At 44.9% G+C, this 17,601-nt stretch overlaps 2 protein-coding genes across 7 annotated transcripts in view; one reads left to right on the forward strand and one right to left on the reverse strand.

The window, feature by feature from the left end:
• The window catches only part of LOC145361596 (GTP-binding protein 1-like), a 58,914-nt gene that overhangs the window by 30,129 nt on the left and 11,184 nt on the right, over positions 1 to 17,601 (forward strand). For 2 of the 3 annotated variants that reach the window (XM_080217443.1, XM_080217445.1), the window contains one exon: positions 2,919 to 4,591. In XM_080217443.1, coding sequence (XP_080073569.1) covers positions 2,919 to 3,008 — 90 coding nt within the window. In that variant the 3' untranslated portion in view covers positions 3,009 to 4,591. Of the gene's footprint in view, positions 1 to 2,918; positions 4,592 to 17,601 lie in introns of those variants that run through there. The other variant, XM_080217444.1, reaches the window with a different exon arrangement.
• LOC145361597 (epsin-2-like) overlaps positions 8,050 to 17,601 on the reverse strand; it is a 39,645-nt gene continuing 30,093 nt past the window's right edge. For all 4 annotated transcript variants that reach the window (XM_080217447.1, XM_080217449.1, XM_080217446.1 and 1 more), the window contains 3 exons: positions 16,905 to 17,015; positions 14,696 to 14,950; positions 8,050 to 10,990 (listed from right to left, as the gene is read on the reverse strand). In XM_080217447.1, coding sequence (XP_080073573.1) covers positions 10,713 to 10,990; positions 14,696 to 14,950; positions 16,905 to 17,015 — 644 coding nt within the window. In that variant the 3' untranslated portion in view covers positions 8,050 to 10,712. The remainder of the gene's footprint in view (positions 10,991 to 14,695; positions 14,951 to 16,904; positions 17,016 to 17,601) is intronic.

The following is a 17,601-nucleotide window of genomic DNA, read 5'->3' on the forward strand; positions in this document are numbered from 1 at the left end:
AAGAAGCTACAAGTGTACAGGGTTGTGTTGAGACCACATCTGGAATACTGAGAGCAATTTTGGTCTGCACATTTAAGAAAGGATAAACTTGCATCGCATGTGGTACAGCAAAGGTTCACTGGATTGGGCCCTGGGGTGGGTGTCCAATGATGAGAGGTTGAGTAAATGGGGTTTATATTTGCTGCAGTTCAGAAAAACGAGACACAATCTCACAGAAACCCAAACACTTCTGAAGGGTAAAAGTAAACTACTGCAGATGCCGGAATCTGAAACAAAAATAGAAAATCTCAGCAAGTCTGACAGTCTGTGGAGAGAATAGAACCAACGTTTCAAGTCTAGATGACCCTTCAGAGCTGACATTAGGTCATCCAGATTCAATGTTAACTGGTCGCTCCCCCCCCCCCCCCCCCACAGATGCTGTCAGACCTGCTGAGATTTTCCAGCATCTTCGAATTCTGAAGGGGTTTGATAGGGTGGACACAGATTGTTTCTGCTGCTCGGAGAATCTCGATCGCGGGGACACAGTGCTCAGGATACTGAGCCAATCATAGAATCCATTCGGCCCACTGAATCTGCACCGACCACAATCCCACCCAAGGGCATTTACCCAAGCTAGCCTCCCTGACACTAAGGGGCAATTTTGCACGGCCAATCCACCTAGCCCACGCATCTTTGGAGTGTGTAAGGAAACCGGAGCACCCGGAGAAAACCCACGCAGGCACAGGAGAACATACAAACCCACACAAGACAGTGAGGCCAGAATTGAACCTGGGTCCCTGGTGCTGTGATCATTTAAGAGCGGGGTAAAGTAGTCCAAAGATTCACAGCCTTTTGAGTGAAATAATTTCCCCACATCTCCGAGGGTTGTGGATGCTCCGTGGTCGCTGGGACAAACCGATTTGGGAATTAAGTGATGTGGGGAACACGGATTTGAAGCCCAAAGTTGGGCATGATCGGTGGAGCATTCCGAACCAGCCAAATTCCTTCCACTTCTGCCAATCAGGGATGAGTCTGTCACCTGCTGCAAACTGGTCCCACCGCAGCTCTGGAAGGAAGTGGAGAAAAGTCAGGATTCCTGAAATCCCCCTCCCTGCACATGTGGAAAAATGGGGGACACAGATAGACAGGAAGAGACCTTTCCCCTTGGTGGAGGGATCAGTGCCCAGGAGACATAGATTTAAGGTGAGGTCTAGGAGTGGATGTGAAGAAAAAGTTTTTATCACCCAGAGGGTGGTGGAACTCTCTGCCTGAACCGTATTGAAGAAGTAATTAGATGTGCACTTGCAATGCTAAAGCATACAAGGCTGTCGGCTAAGTGCTAAGAAATAGAGTTAGAATAGCTGGGTGTGGTTTTTGACCAGGGCAGGTGTGATGGGGTGGCACAGTGGTTAGAGCTGCTGCCCCTCAGTGCCAGGGACCCTGGTTCAATTCTTGGCTTGGGTTGCTGTCCGTGTGGAGTCTGCACATTCTCCCTGTGTCTGTGTGGGTTTCCTCCCACAGTCTGAAAGACGTGCTGGTTAGGTGCATTGGCCATGATGAATTCTCCTATCATGTACCCGAACAGGTGCCAGAGTGTAGCGACCTAGGGGATTTTCACAGTAACTTAATTGCAGTGTTCATGTAAGTCTGCTTGTAAACTGAATTGTGACACTAATAAATAAACTTTTAGAACTTTAGTTTAATGAGCCAAAGGGCCTTTTCAGTGCTATGGACCAAAAGAACACTCTGACTGTGAGTGTAGGAGACCATTCAGCCCACTGTGTCTGTGCCGACAGCTGAACTGCACAAATGAGGCAACACCTTTGGGAAGGGAAATAAAACACATGTGAATGTGAATGCTGAAAGTGTCAGCAGGTCAGACTGACACCTGCGGAGAGAGAGTTAATATCTCTGACATGAATAAACTTGGTTACAGCCATTACCTTTGGGTGGATTTATTAAGGTTTGGTTGAGTTTGCTGACATTCCCAGCCTAGACATGCATAAAGAATACAAGACACTCATTCAAGGAGACATTTCAGACCCCGTCTAAGGTTAACATGCAGGTTCATTCGGCAATCAGAAAGGCAAATGCAATGTTAGCATTCATGTCGAGAGGGCTAGAATACAAAAGTAGAGATGTACTTACTGTATTAGCCTTGTACAGAGGCTGTATAAGGCTTTGGTCGGACCGTATTTGGAGTATTGTCAGCAGTTTTGGGCCACGTATATAAGGAAGGATGTGCTGGCCTTGGAAAAGGCCCAGAGGCGGTTCACAAGAATGATCGCTGGAATGAAGAGCTTGTGTGAGGAATGGTTGAGGACTCTGGGTCTGTACTCATTGGAGTTTAGAAGGATGAGCGGAGAATCTTGTTGAAACTTACAGGATACTGAGAGGCCTGGATAGAGTGGATGTGGAAAGGATGTTTCCACTAGTAGGAAAAACTAGAACCAGAGGGCACAACCTCAGGCTAAAGGGACAATCCTTTAAAATAGATGGAGGAATTTCTTCAGCTAGAGTGGGGAACTGTGGAACTCTGTGCCGCAGAAGGCTGTGGAGACCAGGTCATGAGTATCTTTAAGATGGAGGTAAATAGGTTCTTGATTAATAAGGGGATCAGGGGTTATGGGGAAAAGCCAGGAAAATGGGGATGAGAAAAATGAATGGTGGAGGAGACTCAATGGCCTAATTCTGGTCCTGTGTCTTATGGTCTGCCACAGTGTCTCAGGGATGTCCCAAAGCATACATTTTAGTATCCTGTAACGGGGGGCCAATTAGCCCAGAAGTGCTGTTACTGGGAGTGGAGTGTTAGACAAATGGAATACTGGAGTAGGACATTACCAGTGTCAGTACCCACTTGCTACCTGCTGGATTAACTAACTGCAGAATTATTCCTGGTCTTGTAACAATGTTTTCCTCTGTCTCTGGTTTCCTACCAGCCCAAGGGCGGCGGAGGGAGAAGACGGGGCGGACAGCGACACAAGGTGAAATCGCAGGGAGCAGCCGTGACTCCGGCCAGTGGCTACTAGACATCGAGCATGACTTCAGTATGCAACAACAAGGCAAGGAAACCCCGTCCCTCTACTCTGTATTCTCCCCCACTCCCACCCTGCTCCCACCTCTCCCATATCCGAAAGAATTATGGAAATGTCTGGAGCCAATCAGGAAGTGACATGGACATTGTTCTGTTTTTTTTAAAGAAGCTTTTTTTGAAATGGATTTTACATTTTAAACCATTCGGAAACGGCAACTGATGCATTTCGAGCCTTTTTTGAATTTTATGCATGTCAGTAGATTTTTTGATATAAAAATGTTTTAAAACAAAAACCAGAAGCTCGCTCCAAATGAGCTGGGAGTGTGTGTGAGGAACATAGCCAGGTTCTTCTGTTCATTCCATCCCTTACACACTACCTGCCTATGGCTGAATAATTCATAAATGATTGGCAACTGATGAGGCAAGGATCATTCTCTTGTCATCCTGAGGGAGCCCTGTTACTTGGCACTGTTAATATTCAATCTGGTGTCGAGAGAGCAGGAAGAATTTATTTTACCGAGTCTTAAGTTGAATTGAAATTGGTATTTGGGATCTTGTAGCCCTGTTATATTAGCTGCAGGAAGTGTTGAGACCCATATCTTTTCTTCTCCATTTGTCACCCTGGTGTGTGGGGGGGAGTGGTTGCTTAATAAAACTGATGCCAGCTTTTTGCATCTTCTCCATCCCACAGTGTTCAAACCCAAATGTTTCTTTGTCATGAAAGCTTGAGTATGAAGAGTGAGGCTGGGGTATAAAATAAATCCACCTGATTTAATAGTTGGTTACCTGCTTTTGAGACCCAGGGCTGAGTTTGCATTGGCTGGAATGCCGGCTTGTTTTTTTTTTAACCCCTGTACACCTCCCCAAATTTAATCAATTTTTCTGTTGGCTGCAGTTGAGGTGATTTGAGGACATGTGTTTAGGAGAACAGGTTTAATAACCTGCTTAACCTGGTCTCTTTCCTGTAGCACAGAGGGTTCAGTCAGAGACAGGGCCAGGCAAAAGAGAGTGAAACTTCATCCTCCTTTTCAGTACCAGTTCAGTCTCTGCAATCTGTCACTAACTTAGATTGGTTTGGGGGTTTGTATATGATAAAATGGGAGAGGATTGGAATGTACAGATGCACATGACATGTACTCAGTACAAAGAAAAGTGCCTTGCCTGGACCATTGACACCACCATAGTGGTTTCCCCTGCCAAGACAAATATGTTGATCTTCTTGCATGGTGTAAAATATTCCAGATAATTAATTGGCTTTTTGACCCATAGCTGGAAGCATAGTCATTCCTTCAAATTGTTACCCTCTCCTTGTGCCGTTCAATCTTGCCACGTTTAGAATATTCAATTTTATCACTAGATGTCAGTCATGTACTCTGAAAACATGTAGCAAGGTCTGTCAGGAAAAGCTGTTATATATAGGAATACATAAAAATATACAGCACAGCATCTGCCCATCCCAGTCCATGGTGTTTCTGCTCCTCTTAAGGCAGGGGGAGGAAAAGAGGAGAAATACTGGTTTGAATTTGATATGTAGGTGGATATGGTGTGGTCATGTTTATTGCTGCCCCCCCCCGCCCCCCCCCCACCACCACCACCAACCTCCCCCCTCACAACCTTCCGCAGAGGGGGAACAGCTGTAACACTCAGCTGATCAACTGTTCCAACTGTCAGTTAAGCTCCAACCTAATCCACCTGTATAGTCCATATCTTGCATTGAAAGTGTGCAGTGTTTTGAAATCAGTTTTAATTGAGGTTGAAATGGAATAATAGTGGGTGTAGGGGGACAGCTCAGCATCAATCAGACTGCAAATTCTAACACTGGAGGCATGTTGATGACTCTCACCAGAGGGTGTCAGACCATCCACGTTCTTGGAATGAGAGGATGTTGTGCTGTGTTCATCAATAAAATCGTTCAACTTCACTGAGCTTTGCAATGAGAACTTCTTGTAAGTGTGGTGTTGTCCTAATCCCAGCTGTGGCCAGTGGTATTCTGATCAGTAAATGGTAAGGACATGTGATCTCTGTACACTTATTTGCAGAGCAAGAGAGAGAATTAGCTGCTAGAGAGAGTGAGACAAAAGGCAGTGCTTTTTTTAAACTGTGGTGGCAGTTTTACTTATGTCACTGGGGAAATTAGGTACATATATACACTGGCCTGTGCATGGAGGTTTTACTCAGGGGAGTATGTGGTTCAGAATTGAGCTGGGGCTTGTCTGAAGTTTCTATTGGAGAGCACTCAGGTTTGGTAAATGTTGAGAGACAGATATGGTTCCTTTAAAATTGATAATCCAATGTTGGAGTTCGCTCCTGCACTGTAACCACACCGTGATTTCCAACAACTCAAGCTGTCAAATGCTATGATATGATAAGTACACATGTTGGGGAAAAAAAATTTCCTTCCATACATAAGCAGCACCCAATAGAGGACAAGTTCACAATTTTATTTTTGCAGGTATACTTATACTTATCTGGCCAAAAAGGTTTAATACTTTTTCTTTTAAAAAAAACTAAAACTGGTGGATATCTACAATAAGTGAGGACTGTAGCAAAGATTTGGACACCCACATTCACAGTACCAGTAAGAAATGTGAAGTAGGAGATTGTATGGGATTTAAGATCAAACTCACGTATAGCTGGTGTTCTACAACCCAGTCACAGTTCATCAATTTAAACGTAATTGACATTTTCTGTTGCAGGCACAGAAGAGTACTAGCTGATCATAATTGTCATGGCATTTAGGATTAGGCAATATCCCAACAACAGGTCTCTGGTCTAACTGTAGTTAAACCAACAGCAAGGGGTACTGGGCACCAAATAACGTTTGCTACAGTCCTGAGATCTCCAATCAAATGCAATAACAGTACTAAAACATGAACTACACTGTACAGCATCACTAGCAGTGAGTGTAAACAATCCTCCCAAAATACTGACAGTATCTTCTAATGAAACAATGCAATGGGGGCAGAATAAACCAGTTTAAATAATTCCACATGCATAGTTTGTGTACAGACAGAGACGGTCCAGATAAGTAGACAATGTGGACTGTACCTGGTAAGAAATGTACTGATTCTTGCACCCCAGGTTACTATAGGATAAATATATTTATACATTAAATACTCAAATAATAAATTAATGATATGATACACTACAAAATAAATTCTTTGGACATCTAATTTTACTAATGTCTAAAAATGAAAGGGACCTGTTCACCTGCAAGATTGAAATTTCTATCTCTGGACTTGTGGAAGACACAGCTGCTTGTGTTACTGTTTATGTACAAAGTCAAGCCAGAAAATGGTTTGAGCAACAGGAAGCATCAAGAGTTGAGAGTCTGACCCAATGTGAAAAGTCAGGGTGACTTTTGTGCCCACCTGCCTACTTAAACCATTCCTCCCTGGGAGGGCTCAGTGAATGCAGTGCCAGTTAGAAACCAGAGGCCCCAAAAGCCTTTCTCACACAGCAATGGTTTTGAGTATCAGCTGCTTCCAACCCAGGTGTGAAAAAGTAATGTCAGTTCTCCAGCAACCTCCATTTATTCACAACACACAAATAATAAATAATTTACATGGCACTAGATGCCCAGGTCCCTTTAAAATGCTGCAAAAATGTACAAAAATAAAATACAGAACACAGCTTCTAAACCAGTGCAGCGATAGAGAGGAGAGAGAGAGAGAGAGAATCTAAGAGTGCCTCGGTGATGCTGTATTGAGGTGCTGTTGGATCAGATACCAAGTACAAGGAGAAACTGATTACTAGACAGGATGTAATACACCGAGGGGTCCCTCACCATCAGATACAGAAAGGGAACAGTTCATTTTTCATAGAAACTGACATGCAATTTATATTTATAAAATCTATTACACTAGAGAGAGGATGAGAAACCAGCAGTGTCCGCTCACACCAAGTCAGACTCTGTCATAAATTTGTTCAAATGAAAGAAAACCCCAAGAGGGTGAAAATCCCTGTGCCCACCTCCACACACACACACACACACACACACACACACACACACACAAAAAAGCCCTCCCCCACCTCATTACTCTTCAGTCTTCCCAAATTACCACCTAACCAACCAATTGGGGCCAATGAAGCATCATATCCAACAGCACAATCCTTACAACCATTTCTGGACATTCAATCACTCATTCCAAGAGCGGAGCAAAGTAACTCAAACCTTCAGTATCTTAGCTTTTGTTATACTGGGATATCCTGCTGATTCTCAGGCACCAAACAGAAGCATTTCCTCCAGGACAGGTACAGCACAGGATTAGATACAGAGTAAAGCCCCCTTCACACTGTCCCCACCAAACACTCTCAGGACAGGTACAGCACAGGGTTAGATACAGAGTAAAACACCTGGGGTCACAGCTTCAAGCTCCAAAAATTTCCCATGCCAGTCTGCCCTGCAGCCTCTATATTTACTAATTAGCACCAAATCAAAGGGTGAAGATCAGAGTTTAATCAAATGTATCACCCAATCCTGTTAAAATATTTGGGAGAAAGGGGACAAAGCTCCTTTCACTGTTATAACCCCAGAAACCTTAAATCATTTAGAAAATATTTAGTGTTCCACATGAAACGACATTTAGAAAGTCTGAGGCTTGATTTACTGAGAATTAAAACTGGGCGACAGACTGTCAAACTTGAACTTAAAAAGTAGATTGGCTCAAAGAGCTGCTGTTCTCCTCACAGTGTCACTGCAAGGCTGTGATATGTGACAGAGACCCAGAGACAGGGGCAGTACGAGGAGGGACAGAGGTACCCAAGCGAGGATGGAAGAGATGCAAAGAAATTCAACTGTAAACGTCCATAAACAAACTGTCGGTCAGAATATAAATATAAGAATGTTTATTCAAGACCAGTTACTGCATCAAAAAAGTGTACCTTGTACACATTTTGTGCTTTAGTGTTATTCAGTTTTACCCAGGATAGTTATGTAAAAGTATTGATGTTTTCTCAGACACTTACTGCTAGAGAATTGGGTCCAGTAATGAGAACAAACCAGGTCAGGTAACTCCAAACACTAACAATTCTGGAAGTCATCAGAAAGTTATCAAGCAATGTCCCGAACTCCGAGGTCATTTAAACACAATAGGGTTTTTATATAGGAATCATTAATACTGCAGTGAGTTAGTGCACACAGACACTATTAATACTGTAGAGGATTACTGTTATACAGAAATTTAATACTGCAATGGGTTACTGTATTCAGATAAATAATACTGCAGAGAACTTTTAATTCAAGGCAGTGAGTGTTCTTTGAAGTCCCATGTATTTGATCTGGACAAAAATTAAAAGTAATTTTCACAACTTTTTTCTAAAAAAAAGTTGGAACTTCTATTTAGTCAGAATTAAAATAGCTATGTACGCCTAGAATGTCTAATTCATTCTGTAATAAGAGATTACTGTCATTTTTATTTTCTCCAAATTCCAGCAAGGGTCACTTAAAACTGTAAACCTCCCATTCCAACTCCCAAAGGTTAAATGCGAGAATGTAAGACAAGTTTTCAAAAAAAAATCCCATGAGAATTTTCTCCCAGTCCTTGTCTTGCACTCATTAGTGTTTTGTAAACTTCAAAAACTTTCCTTCTAGTCAATCCTTATCCTGACCTTGTAGTTCTAACTGGAGGCTGAGATACTGAGGGGCTGCAGAGGAATTCGGGGCTGTGCCTCTAACAGAACTGAACTTAAAAAAAAACCTATGACCTCAGTAAGAAAATTTCATATATCAATAAAGCACCTTTGGGGTAGGTCACCGTATAAGGAGGGCTCCTGGCTGTGATCAGTGTAAAAAGAACAGTCAGTCAATCACTGGGAAGACTAGCTAACATGTGCACGTGCACACACAAGCAACTGCATAACTTGGTCAAAGCTGTATCTCCCCGCTCATGGGAGGACAGCAGAGAACAGAACAGATTCACTTTACATCCAACACCACTCCCAGATGTGCAACAATACCACCCTCTGACCCCGCACGAATGCTGAAATAACTTAAAACTCCCCAAATCCTCTCTTATCACTTGCTCTTTGTTCATTCCTGAGGCTGTACATCTTCAGACAAGCACCAAAGCTGGGGCAGCGGTCTGAAGATAGTTTAAAAATTAAATTCTTATGGATTTGTCTCTGCTGTGCCAGTGATAACAGGACAAAGGGCCAGCTTGAATGGGGAGTTTCCCGATGCTTCTGGGGAGGTGAGGAGGGGGGTGCTGCTGATGGGGGCTGATAAATATTACTAACTTTCTAACTCTGGAATACGTGAAGTACAAATCTGCAGAAAAATGTATCTTTAAACATGTCCACACAGGTGTGGGCCTGTGGCTGGAAGTATTTGCCAGCGGGACGGGACCAGTGTTAGTGGCACCTGAGCGGCCAGAGGGACTGGCAAAGTCAGTGGTGTGGCATCGAACCACTCAAAATTTAAAATAGTTCCTCCACTTGCACAGTGACCGCAGTTATTTTAAGAATCTAACCATGTTCTGAGAATTGCTCTGTCTGTCAGTGAATCGTCACTCTTGCTGATTCAGTGGTTTTGAGCGACATGTTCCTCTTTTTATTTTAGACGGGGGCATGAATCATTCCATCAAGTGTAGTCACGGGAAAGATGAGTCCAATACCAAGCTGGTGGGAGCAGGCAGGCGGGAGAGGAGCACATCTGCAGAGTGTGGTATCTCTCAAACCAAGAGAGAAAATGCTGGAAAATCTCAGCAGGTCTGGCAGCATCTGTAAGAGAGAAAAGAGCTGACGCTTTGACAAAAGGTCACCTGGACTCGAAACATCTGCTCTTTTCTCTCCTTACAAATGCTGCCAGACCTGCTGAGATTTTTCAACCTTTTCTCTTTTGGTTTCAGATTCCAGCAGCCGCAGTAATTTGCTTTTATTCAGTGGTATCTTATCAGTACTGTTTGTCACAACCCCAGTCCCATCACCTGAGCCAATGCAGAGAACGGAGCAGAAAGTAAACACGGCGGCAACAAATTGTGAATGTTTTATCAAAAGGAGCACTGGCAGCAAGCCAGTCAAACTCCAGCACCGAGCTGTAAGATCCTGATAACAGGGCGAGAGGTCAGAGCAATCAGCAATAATGCAGCGGCTTGTGAAGAGCTGCTGACAGACACACACACATCTGCAAACAAGCCTTCTCTCCCTATAAGTTCTCAAAGTGATCCTGTGAAATGGACACTTCAACAGTGGGGCAATGTTTTCATTCCTCCAACCCCGTTCTGTGTCAGTCAATCACAAAACGAGGCAACACATCACCAAACACGCTCTCCGCTATACAAGACTGACCGAGTCAGCCAGACACTTGGCATCCTGTCCAGGGTGTCTGAGGGGGTTTTGGGTAAATTGGTCAATCAGGATTCCATCACTGTGATGAAGGCAGAGGGAGAAATGCAAGTTAGTTCTGCGTCTCTACATTCCTGCACTTGTCACAGCTGGCTGGCAGCAGATTCTCTGCTCACACTCCAGAGAGAGGGGGACTTTACTGAATTGCTAAATCAGACATGTCACTTCACAGGCCAGGACGACCGAGTGTAATTTAACACAGAATCTTGAGAATCTTTCCTGCATCTCAATGACATTCTCACAAGTGTCCAAACGGAGAATGTAGGATATTTTGTGGACTGGAATTTTACAGAAGATAGAGGGGAAACCACAGATATAAAACTGATTACTTAATAAACACCAGCTGAGGCAGGGATCATAATAAAAACGGGTTGGTGGAGCTTGCAGAGGGGCCAGGGGCTGGAGGGGCTGCCATGTTAACATAGGTTGACCCCATCATCCCCTGCACGCCAGTGCTCTGTGGCATTTGCATCACTGGCACGGTTACCATGGGAGCAGCCCCAACCCTGGGCACGCTGAAGGAGGCGCCACTCACACTGACGGGTCCAAACGGAGTCTGGCTCACAGCCATCATGGAGCTGGCCATTTGTGCTGAGGTGGCGTGGAATGGGTTCGCCGAGGGAGCGGGTGCGCCTGAGGAGGGAACAGAGACACTGGTCAGAACTCAGCAGCGAAAAAAAACAACTGCCCTGAACACGACCACTACCCCTCCCACAAACCGTTAATAACCCCCCCACCACTCGCCCACCCAGTATCATTTTGAAGACACCAATTTTGATTTCTTATTGTATTAACATATAGTGAAAAGTATTGTTTCTTGTGCGTTGTACAGACAGAGCGGCTCTTTCATAGAGAAAGAAAGGAGGGCGCGGAATGTAGTGTTACAGTCATAGCTAGAATGTAGAGAAAGATCAACTTAATGCAAGGTAGGTCCATTCAGAAGTCTGACAGCAACAGGGAAGAAGCTGTTCTTGAGTCGGTCAGTACAAAACCTCAGACTTTTGTATCTTTGCCCCCCCACTGTAGTGGGTCAGATCTCAAACAACGACGAGAGTGTACAGGAGTGAGATAGAGAATCTGATGAACTGGTGTGATGACAACAATCTCTCCCTCAATGTCAACCAAAGGAGATTGTCATCGACTTTAGCAAACAAAGGAGAATTATACCCCTGTCTACATTAATGGGGATGAAGTGGAAATGGTCAAGAGCTTGGTATGGACTCCTGCTCTCCCAAGACTGCAAGGAACTACAAAAGGTTGTGAATGTAGCCCAATCCATCACGCAAACCAGCCTCCCATCCATTGACTCTGTTTGTAATTCCTGCTGCCTCAGAAAAGCAGCCAGCATAATCAAGGAGCCCAACACCCTGGACAGTCTCTCTTCTACCTTTTTCTACCAAAGGAAAACCCCAAAGCTTTTTACTCTTATGTGAGAAATAAAAGAATGACCAGGGTGAGGTTAGGGCCAGTCAAGGATAGTAGTGGGAATTGTGCATGGAGTCAGAAGAGATAGGTGATACTTTTCATCAGTGTTCACTGAGAAGCCACGTTTTTGAGGATGAGTGCGTGATACAAGCTGATAGGATGGAGGAGGTAGATGATCTGAGGGAAGATGTATTATCAATCTTGAAAAACCTAAGGGTTGATAAGTCCCCTGGGCCAGATGGAATACATCCTTGGATACTTTGAAAAGCAAGGGATGAGATTGCGGAGCCTTTAGCTTTGATCTTTGGGTCCTCACTGTCCACGAGGATTGTGCCAGAGGATTGGAGAGTGGCAAATGTTGTTCCTCTCTTCAAGAAAGGAAATAGGAATGACCCTGGTAATCATAGGCCAGTTAGTCTTACTTCGGTGGTCAGTAAGTTAATGGAAATGGTCCAGAGAGATAGGATTTATGACCATTTGGTAAGATGCAGTTTAATCCAGGAAAATCAGCATGGTTTCATGAGAGGTAAGTCCTGCCTCACAAATTTGATTGAATTCTTTGAGGCCATAACTAAGTGTGTAGATAAAGGTAGAGCAGTTGATGTCATATATGTGGATTTTAGTAAGGAGTTTGATAAGGTTCTCCATGGTAGGTTCATGAAGGTGGTGTGGGATAGAAGGAAATTTAGCCAATTGGATAAGTAACTGGCTGTCTCATAGAAGACAAAGGGTGGTAGTGGAGGGAAAATTTTCAGACTGGAGGCCAGTTACCAGTGATGTACCACAGGGATCAGTGCTGGGTCCTCTGCTATTTGTGATTTTTATCAATGACTTGAAAAAGGAGGCTGAAGGGTGGGTTAGTAAATTTGCTGATGACACCAAGATTGGTGGGTTGGTGGATGAGGTGGAGGGCTCTCGTAGGCTGCAAAGAGACATTGATAGGATGCAGTGCTGGGCTGAAAAGTGGCAGATGAAGTTTAACCCTGACAAGTGCAAGATGATTCATTTTGGTAGGACAAACCTGAATGCAGATTACAGGGTCAACGGGTTCTGAGGAATGTGGAGGAACAAAGAGATCTTGGGGTTCATATCCTTTGGGGTGGCACAGTAGCACAGTGATTAGCAGTACTGCTTCACAGCTCCAGGGACCTGGGTTCGATCCCTAGCTTGGGTTACCATCTGTGTGGAGTTTGCACATTCTCCTTGTGTCTGCGTGGGTTTCCTCTGAATGCTCCGGTTTCCTCCCACAGTCCAAAGATGATTCGGTCTGCCTTGTTGACCAATAAGGGGCATACACGCAGTGGGTTGTGTGATAGCTGCTCTTGGATGTTGCTTCGAGAGTTGCCTAGTGCTTCACGTATTTAGTGTACACTTAAACTGGACCATCTGACGGGCAACATGACAGCTCAGTGACTATGATTGTTTGCTGTGCAGATACATGGATTTGGGCCGGTGTCTGCAGGAGTTTGCACATTCTCCCTGTGATTGCGTGGGTTTTCTCCAGGTGCTTTGGTTTCCTCCCACATCCCAAAAAACGTGCTCTTGGGCTGATTGGTGTAACAAATTGTCCCTAAATTAGTCTTCCCTCAATCTTCCCCAATAGATGTAGACAAAGGTCGTATGTAGGGGAGGGCACTCAATGTTAAAATGGCGGCGCGGGTTCGTTGGGCCGAAGGGCCTGTTTCCCGTGCTGTGTTGCTCTTTGTTCTATGTGCGGGTTAGGTTGATTGGCCATGCTAAAATTGCTCCTTAGTGTTCTGAGATGCGTAGGTTAGAGGGATTAGTGGGTAAATATGTAGGGATATGGGGGTAGGGCCTGGGTGGGATTGTCGTCGATGCAGACTAGATGGGCCGAACGGCCTCCTTCTACACTGTAGGGTATCTATGATTTCTACGATATCCACAGAACTCTGAGGGTTGTCACTCAAGTGGATACAGCCACAAATAAGGCTTGTAGTGTGTTAGTGTTTATTAACGGGGTTTGAGTATAAGAGCCGTGGGGTTATGCTGCAACTATACCAGACCTTGGTGAGACCACATTTGGAATGTTGTGTACAGTTCTGGTCACCTCACTACAAGAAGGGTGTGGAAACATTGGAGAAAGTGCAGAGGAGATTTACCAGGATGCTGCCTGATTTGGAGGGTAGGTCTTATGAGGAAAGGTTGAGGGAGCTGGGCTTTTCTCTTAAGAGTGGAGGAGGATGAGAGGCGACTTAATAGAGGTTTATAAGATGATGAGGGGGATAGATAGAATGGATGCGCAGAGACTATTTCCTTGGGTGGATGTAGCTGTTACTAGGGAGCATAATTATGAAGTTCATGGTGGGAGATAGAGGACAGATGTCCGAAGCAGATTCTTCACTCAGAGCGTGGTTGGGGGGTGGAATGCACTGCCTGCTCTGATAGTGGACTTGGAACTTTAGGGACTTTCAAGCAGTTATTGGATAGGTACATGGAACACACCGGAATGATAGGGAGTGGGATAGCTTGATCTTGGGTTGGACATAGCTCGTCACAACATTAAGGGCCAAAGGGCCTGTACTGTGCTGTAATGTTCTATGTTTCTATGTAATTAGGAAAAAGATACAAAAGTCTGAGGTCACGTACCAACCAACTCAAGAACAGCTTCTTCCCTGCTGCCTTTTGAATGGCCTTACCTTGCACTTAGTTGATCTTTCTCTACACCATAGCTATGACTGTAACATTACATTCTACACTCTTTCCTTTCTTTCTCTATGAACTGTATGTTTTGTCTGTATAGCATGCAAGAAACAATACATTTCACTGTATATTAATACACGTGACAATAATAAATCAACTTGAGTTCAACTCCAATTCATGGAGCGGTGACAGTCATTGGGCACCTCACCCAATGTCGTCTCCAGTGTGCCAAGAGCAGAATCTGGTACTCACCTTGTGCTAGGAAGGGGTTGGTGCTGACGTTCGGGTGCGTTGTGCGGGTAATGAGGGTGTCCAGGTTTACCAGTGAAGCATTTGGGCCCAGGAAGGATTCGGGGTTCTTGGGTAAGCTTGACTGATGCTTGGGGGTGGGCTGCTTGGAGGTCATGGTGCTTGACATGGAGGACATGTCAAAGACGTCAAGACCACGTGTGACGACAGATGTGGCTGGAGTGGTCAGACCATCACCCAGTACCTCAAACTTACCACCTGTGGAGGGCAGAGTGAGCTGGTTGGCTTGTTTCTAAAGATGACACATTTCTCACATAAAATCAAACAGTACCGATCCTATCATAAAAAGCAAACTGACTGAGGGCAAACGTACATCATGAAGCTTCTCCGCACCGTTGAAGGACTTCCCCTTGGTACTGCTGGGAAATATCAGTAACATGTCAGCTCCCAGTGGTTGCTGCACTCGTATCTATATCATACCAGAGAGCACAACCTCAGGCTAAAGGGACAATCCTTTAAAACAGAGATAAGAAGGAAGTTCTTCAGCCAGAAAGTGGTGAATCTGTGGAACTCTTTGCCGCAGAAGGCTGTGGAGGCCAGGTCATTGAGTGTCTTTAAGACAGGGATAGATAGGTTCTTGATTAATAAGGGGATCAGGAGTTATGGAGAAAAGGCAGAAAAATGAGGATGAGAAAAGTATCAGCCATGATCGAATGGCGGAGCAGACTCAATGGGCCGAGTGGCCTAATTCTGTTCCTTTGCTGGGGGTGGGGGGATGCTGACAGATTTTGATTTGAAATCCACATGAAGACTCAAATGTACAAATCCCAGCAGTCCATTCGCTCAGGAATCGCTGCCTTGTGAAAATGAGGGGTTAAATTGAGTCCCCCACCCACCCACTCAGGAGGCTGAGACGGGAAAGGGGTGGGGCTGGTGTGGAGCAGAGACAAGATTCAGTCAATGGGCCCAGCCTGCTTTGGGAGCTAAACCCTTGGTGAAAGGGGAGAGATCTTTCTGGGAAACGAATCCATCCACTCCACTGCAGACTGACTGAAGCAATGACAAGACACTCAATCCCCATGCAGATTCCCCAAAATGCTAAAGGAAATACAGTAATTCCTCACATAATGCTGTAGATGTGTCCAAGAAAAGTGCAACTTTAACTGAAATTACTCTATGGAATTGTATTTTTCCATTACATAAAATCACTGCACTGCAGAAGGCCTGCACCCACTCTCCGAGAGAGTGTCTTACCCAAACCCACCCCCTCTGCCCTATCCCCATAACACCGCACATTTTCCATGGCCAATCCACCTAACCTACACATCTTTGGACAAGAGGAGGAAACTGGAGCACCTAGAGGAAACCCACGCAGACACAGGGAGAACGTGCAAACTCCACACAAACAGTGACCCGAGCCAGAATCGAACTTGGATTCCTGGGGTTGAGATGCAGCAGATTACAACTCATGTAAAGAGTGTAGTTAGGTTCCTGTGACAGTCTTTTGCTCTGCACTGCAGTGGTCAATGCCATTAAAACACTGAAATATTGTGCATTCCTAAACTGACTTAAATGTATAAATTTAAAGCAATTCAGTATAAACGTAATTGGAATGACATCCAGCAGTCGCCTGGTTCCATTCAGCAAAGAACACTGAGCCAGTATTGGAGCAGCTACAGATCAGCAACTCCAAGTGTCGGGGAAAAACAGAAGAAAAATCTCCTGTGCACGTGTGGGATGGGCAGAGCACATTCAGGAACCCTCTGGCAAACAAAGTAAAGTATAAGTAAAGTAGGCTTACATTAACACTGCAATGAAGTTTCTGTGAAAATCCCCCCGTCGCCACACTCGGCGCCTGTTCGGGTAGAATTTAGCACGGCCAATGCACCCTAACCAGCACGTCTTTCGGACTGTGGGGGGAAAACTGGGACACTCAGAAGAAACCCACACAGACATGGGGAGAATGTGCAGACTCTGCACAGACAGTGACCCAAGCCAGGAATCAAACCCAGGTCCCCAGCGCTGTGAGGCAGCAGCACTAATCACTGTACCACCGTGCAGTTCTTGGGTTTAATTTCAAAGAGCCCACCGTCAGGAATTCCAGGCTGAGAAATTCTACTCTGACAGTAACACAGAATAAAACTCTACTCCCTGACGTGCACAGATCAGTCAGGCAAACATCCCAAAGTATAACAGGAGGAGGAAAGCTTACCTGTACCCTGACCTTCTGCGTTCCGGGGTGATCCTCGCAGATGGCTGAACGCGGAGAAGTCATCAGTTATGGTTACGTCGGCAGCACAGAGAGAGTGGAAAGGGGAAGCCACTGAGGGAGGAAAGAATTCACCGTGAAACAAGTCACTGCAAGGCAGCAAACAGACGCTGCAAAGAAAGCCACCACTCCTCCCTCCGACCCTGGCAGAAACCAGGGAACACTGGCTTCATGTCCCACCCCCTCAGTAAGTTCCCAATCTCCATTATGTTGCTGAAGAGAAATGGCCGTGAACTGGATACTCAACTCTCACATACTGGGTATAGCCATGATGTGGAGTTGCTGGTGTTGGACTGGGGTAAGCACAGTAAGTACTCTCACAACACCAGGTTAAAGTCCAACAGGTTTATTTGGTTGCATGAGCTTTCGAAGCTCCATCACTCGCCTAAAGCACTCTGAAAGCTCATGCTACCAGATAAACCTATTGGACTTCAATCTGGTGTAGTGAGACTTCTTTCGGTGTCCACCAGGTACAGTTATGATAATTAACTAATAATCCAGAGAATGTGAACACAAATACCGCCACAACGGTTATGTTCAATTTGAGCAAAAAAAAGTCAAATAAATTGAAACTTGGATCAGTAAAAGTGACGGTGAAGCTGTCAAGACTGTCGTAAAACTCGTACTGGTTCACTAATAT

Source organism: Carcharhinus amblyrhynchos, chromosome 35 (assembly GCF_965287045.1).
Source record: "Carcharhinus amblyrhynchos chromosome 35, sCarAmb.v2.hapA, whole genome shotgun sequence".
Classification (NCBI taxonomy): Eukaryota; Metazoa; Chordata; class Chondrichthyes; order Carcharhiniformes; family Carcharhinidae; genus Carcharhinus; species Carcharhinus amblyrhynchos.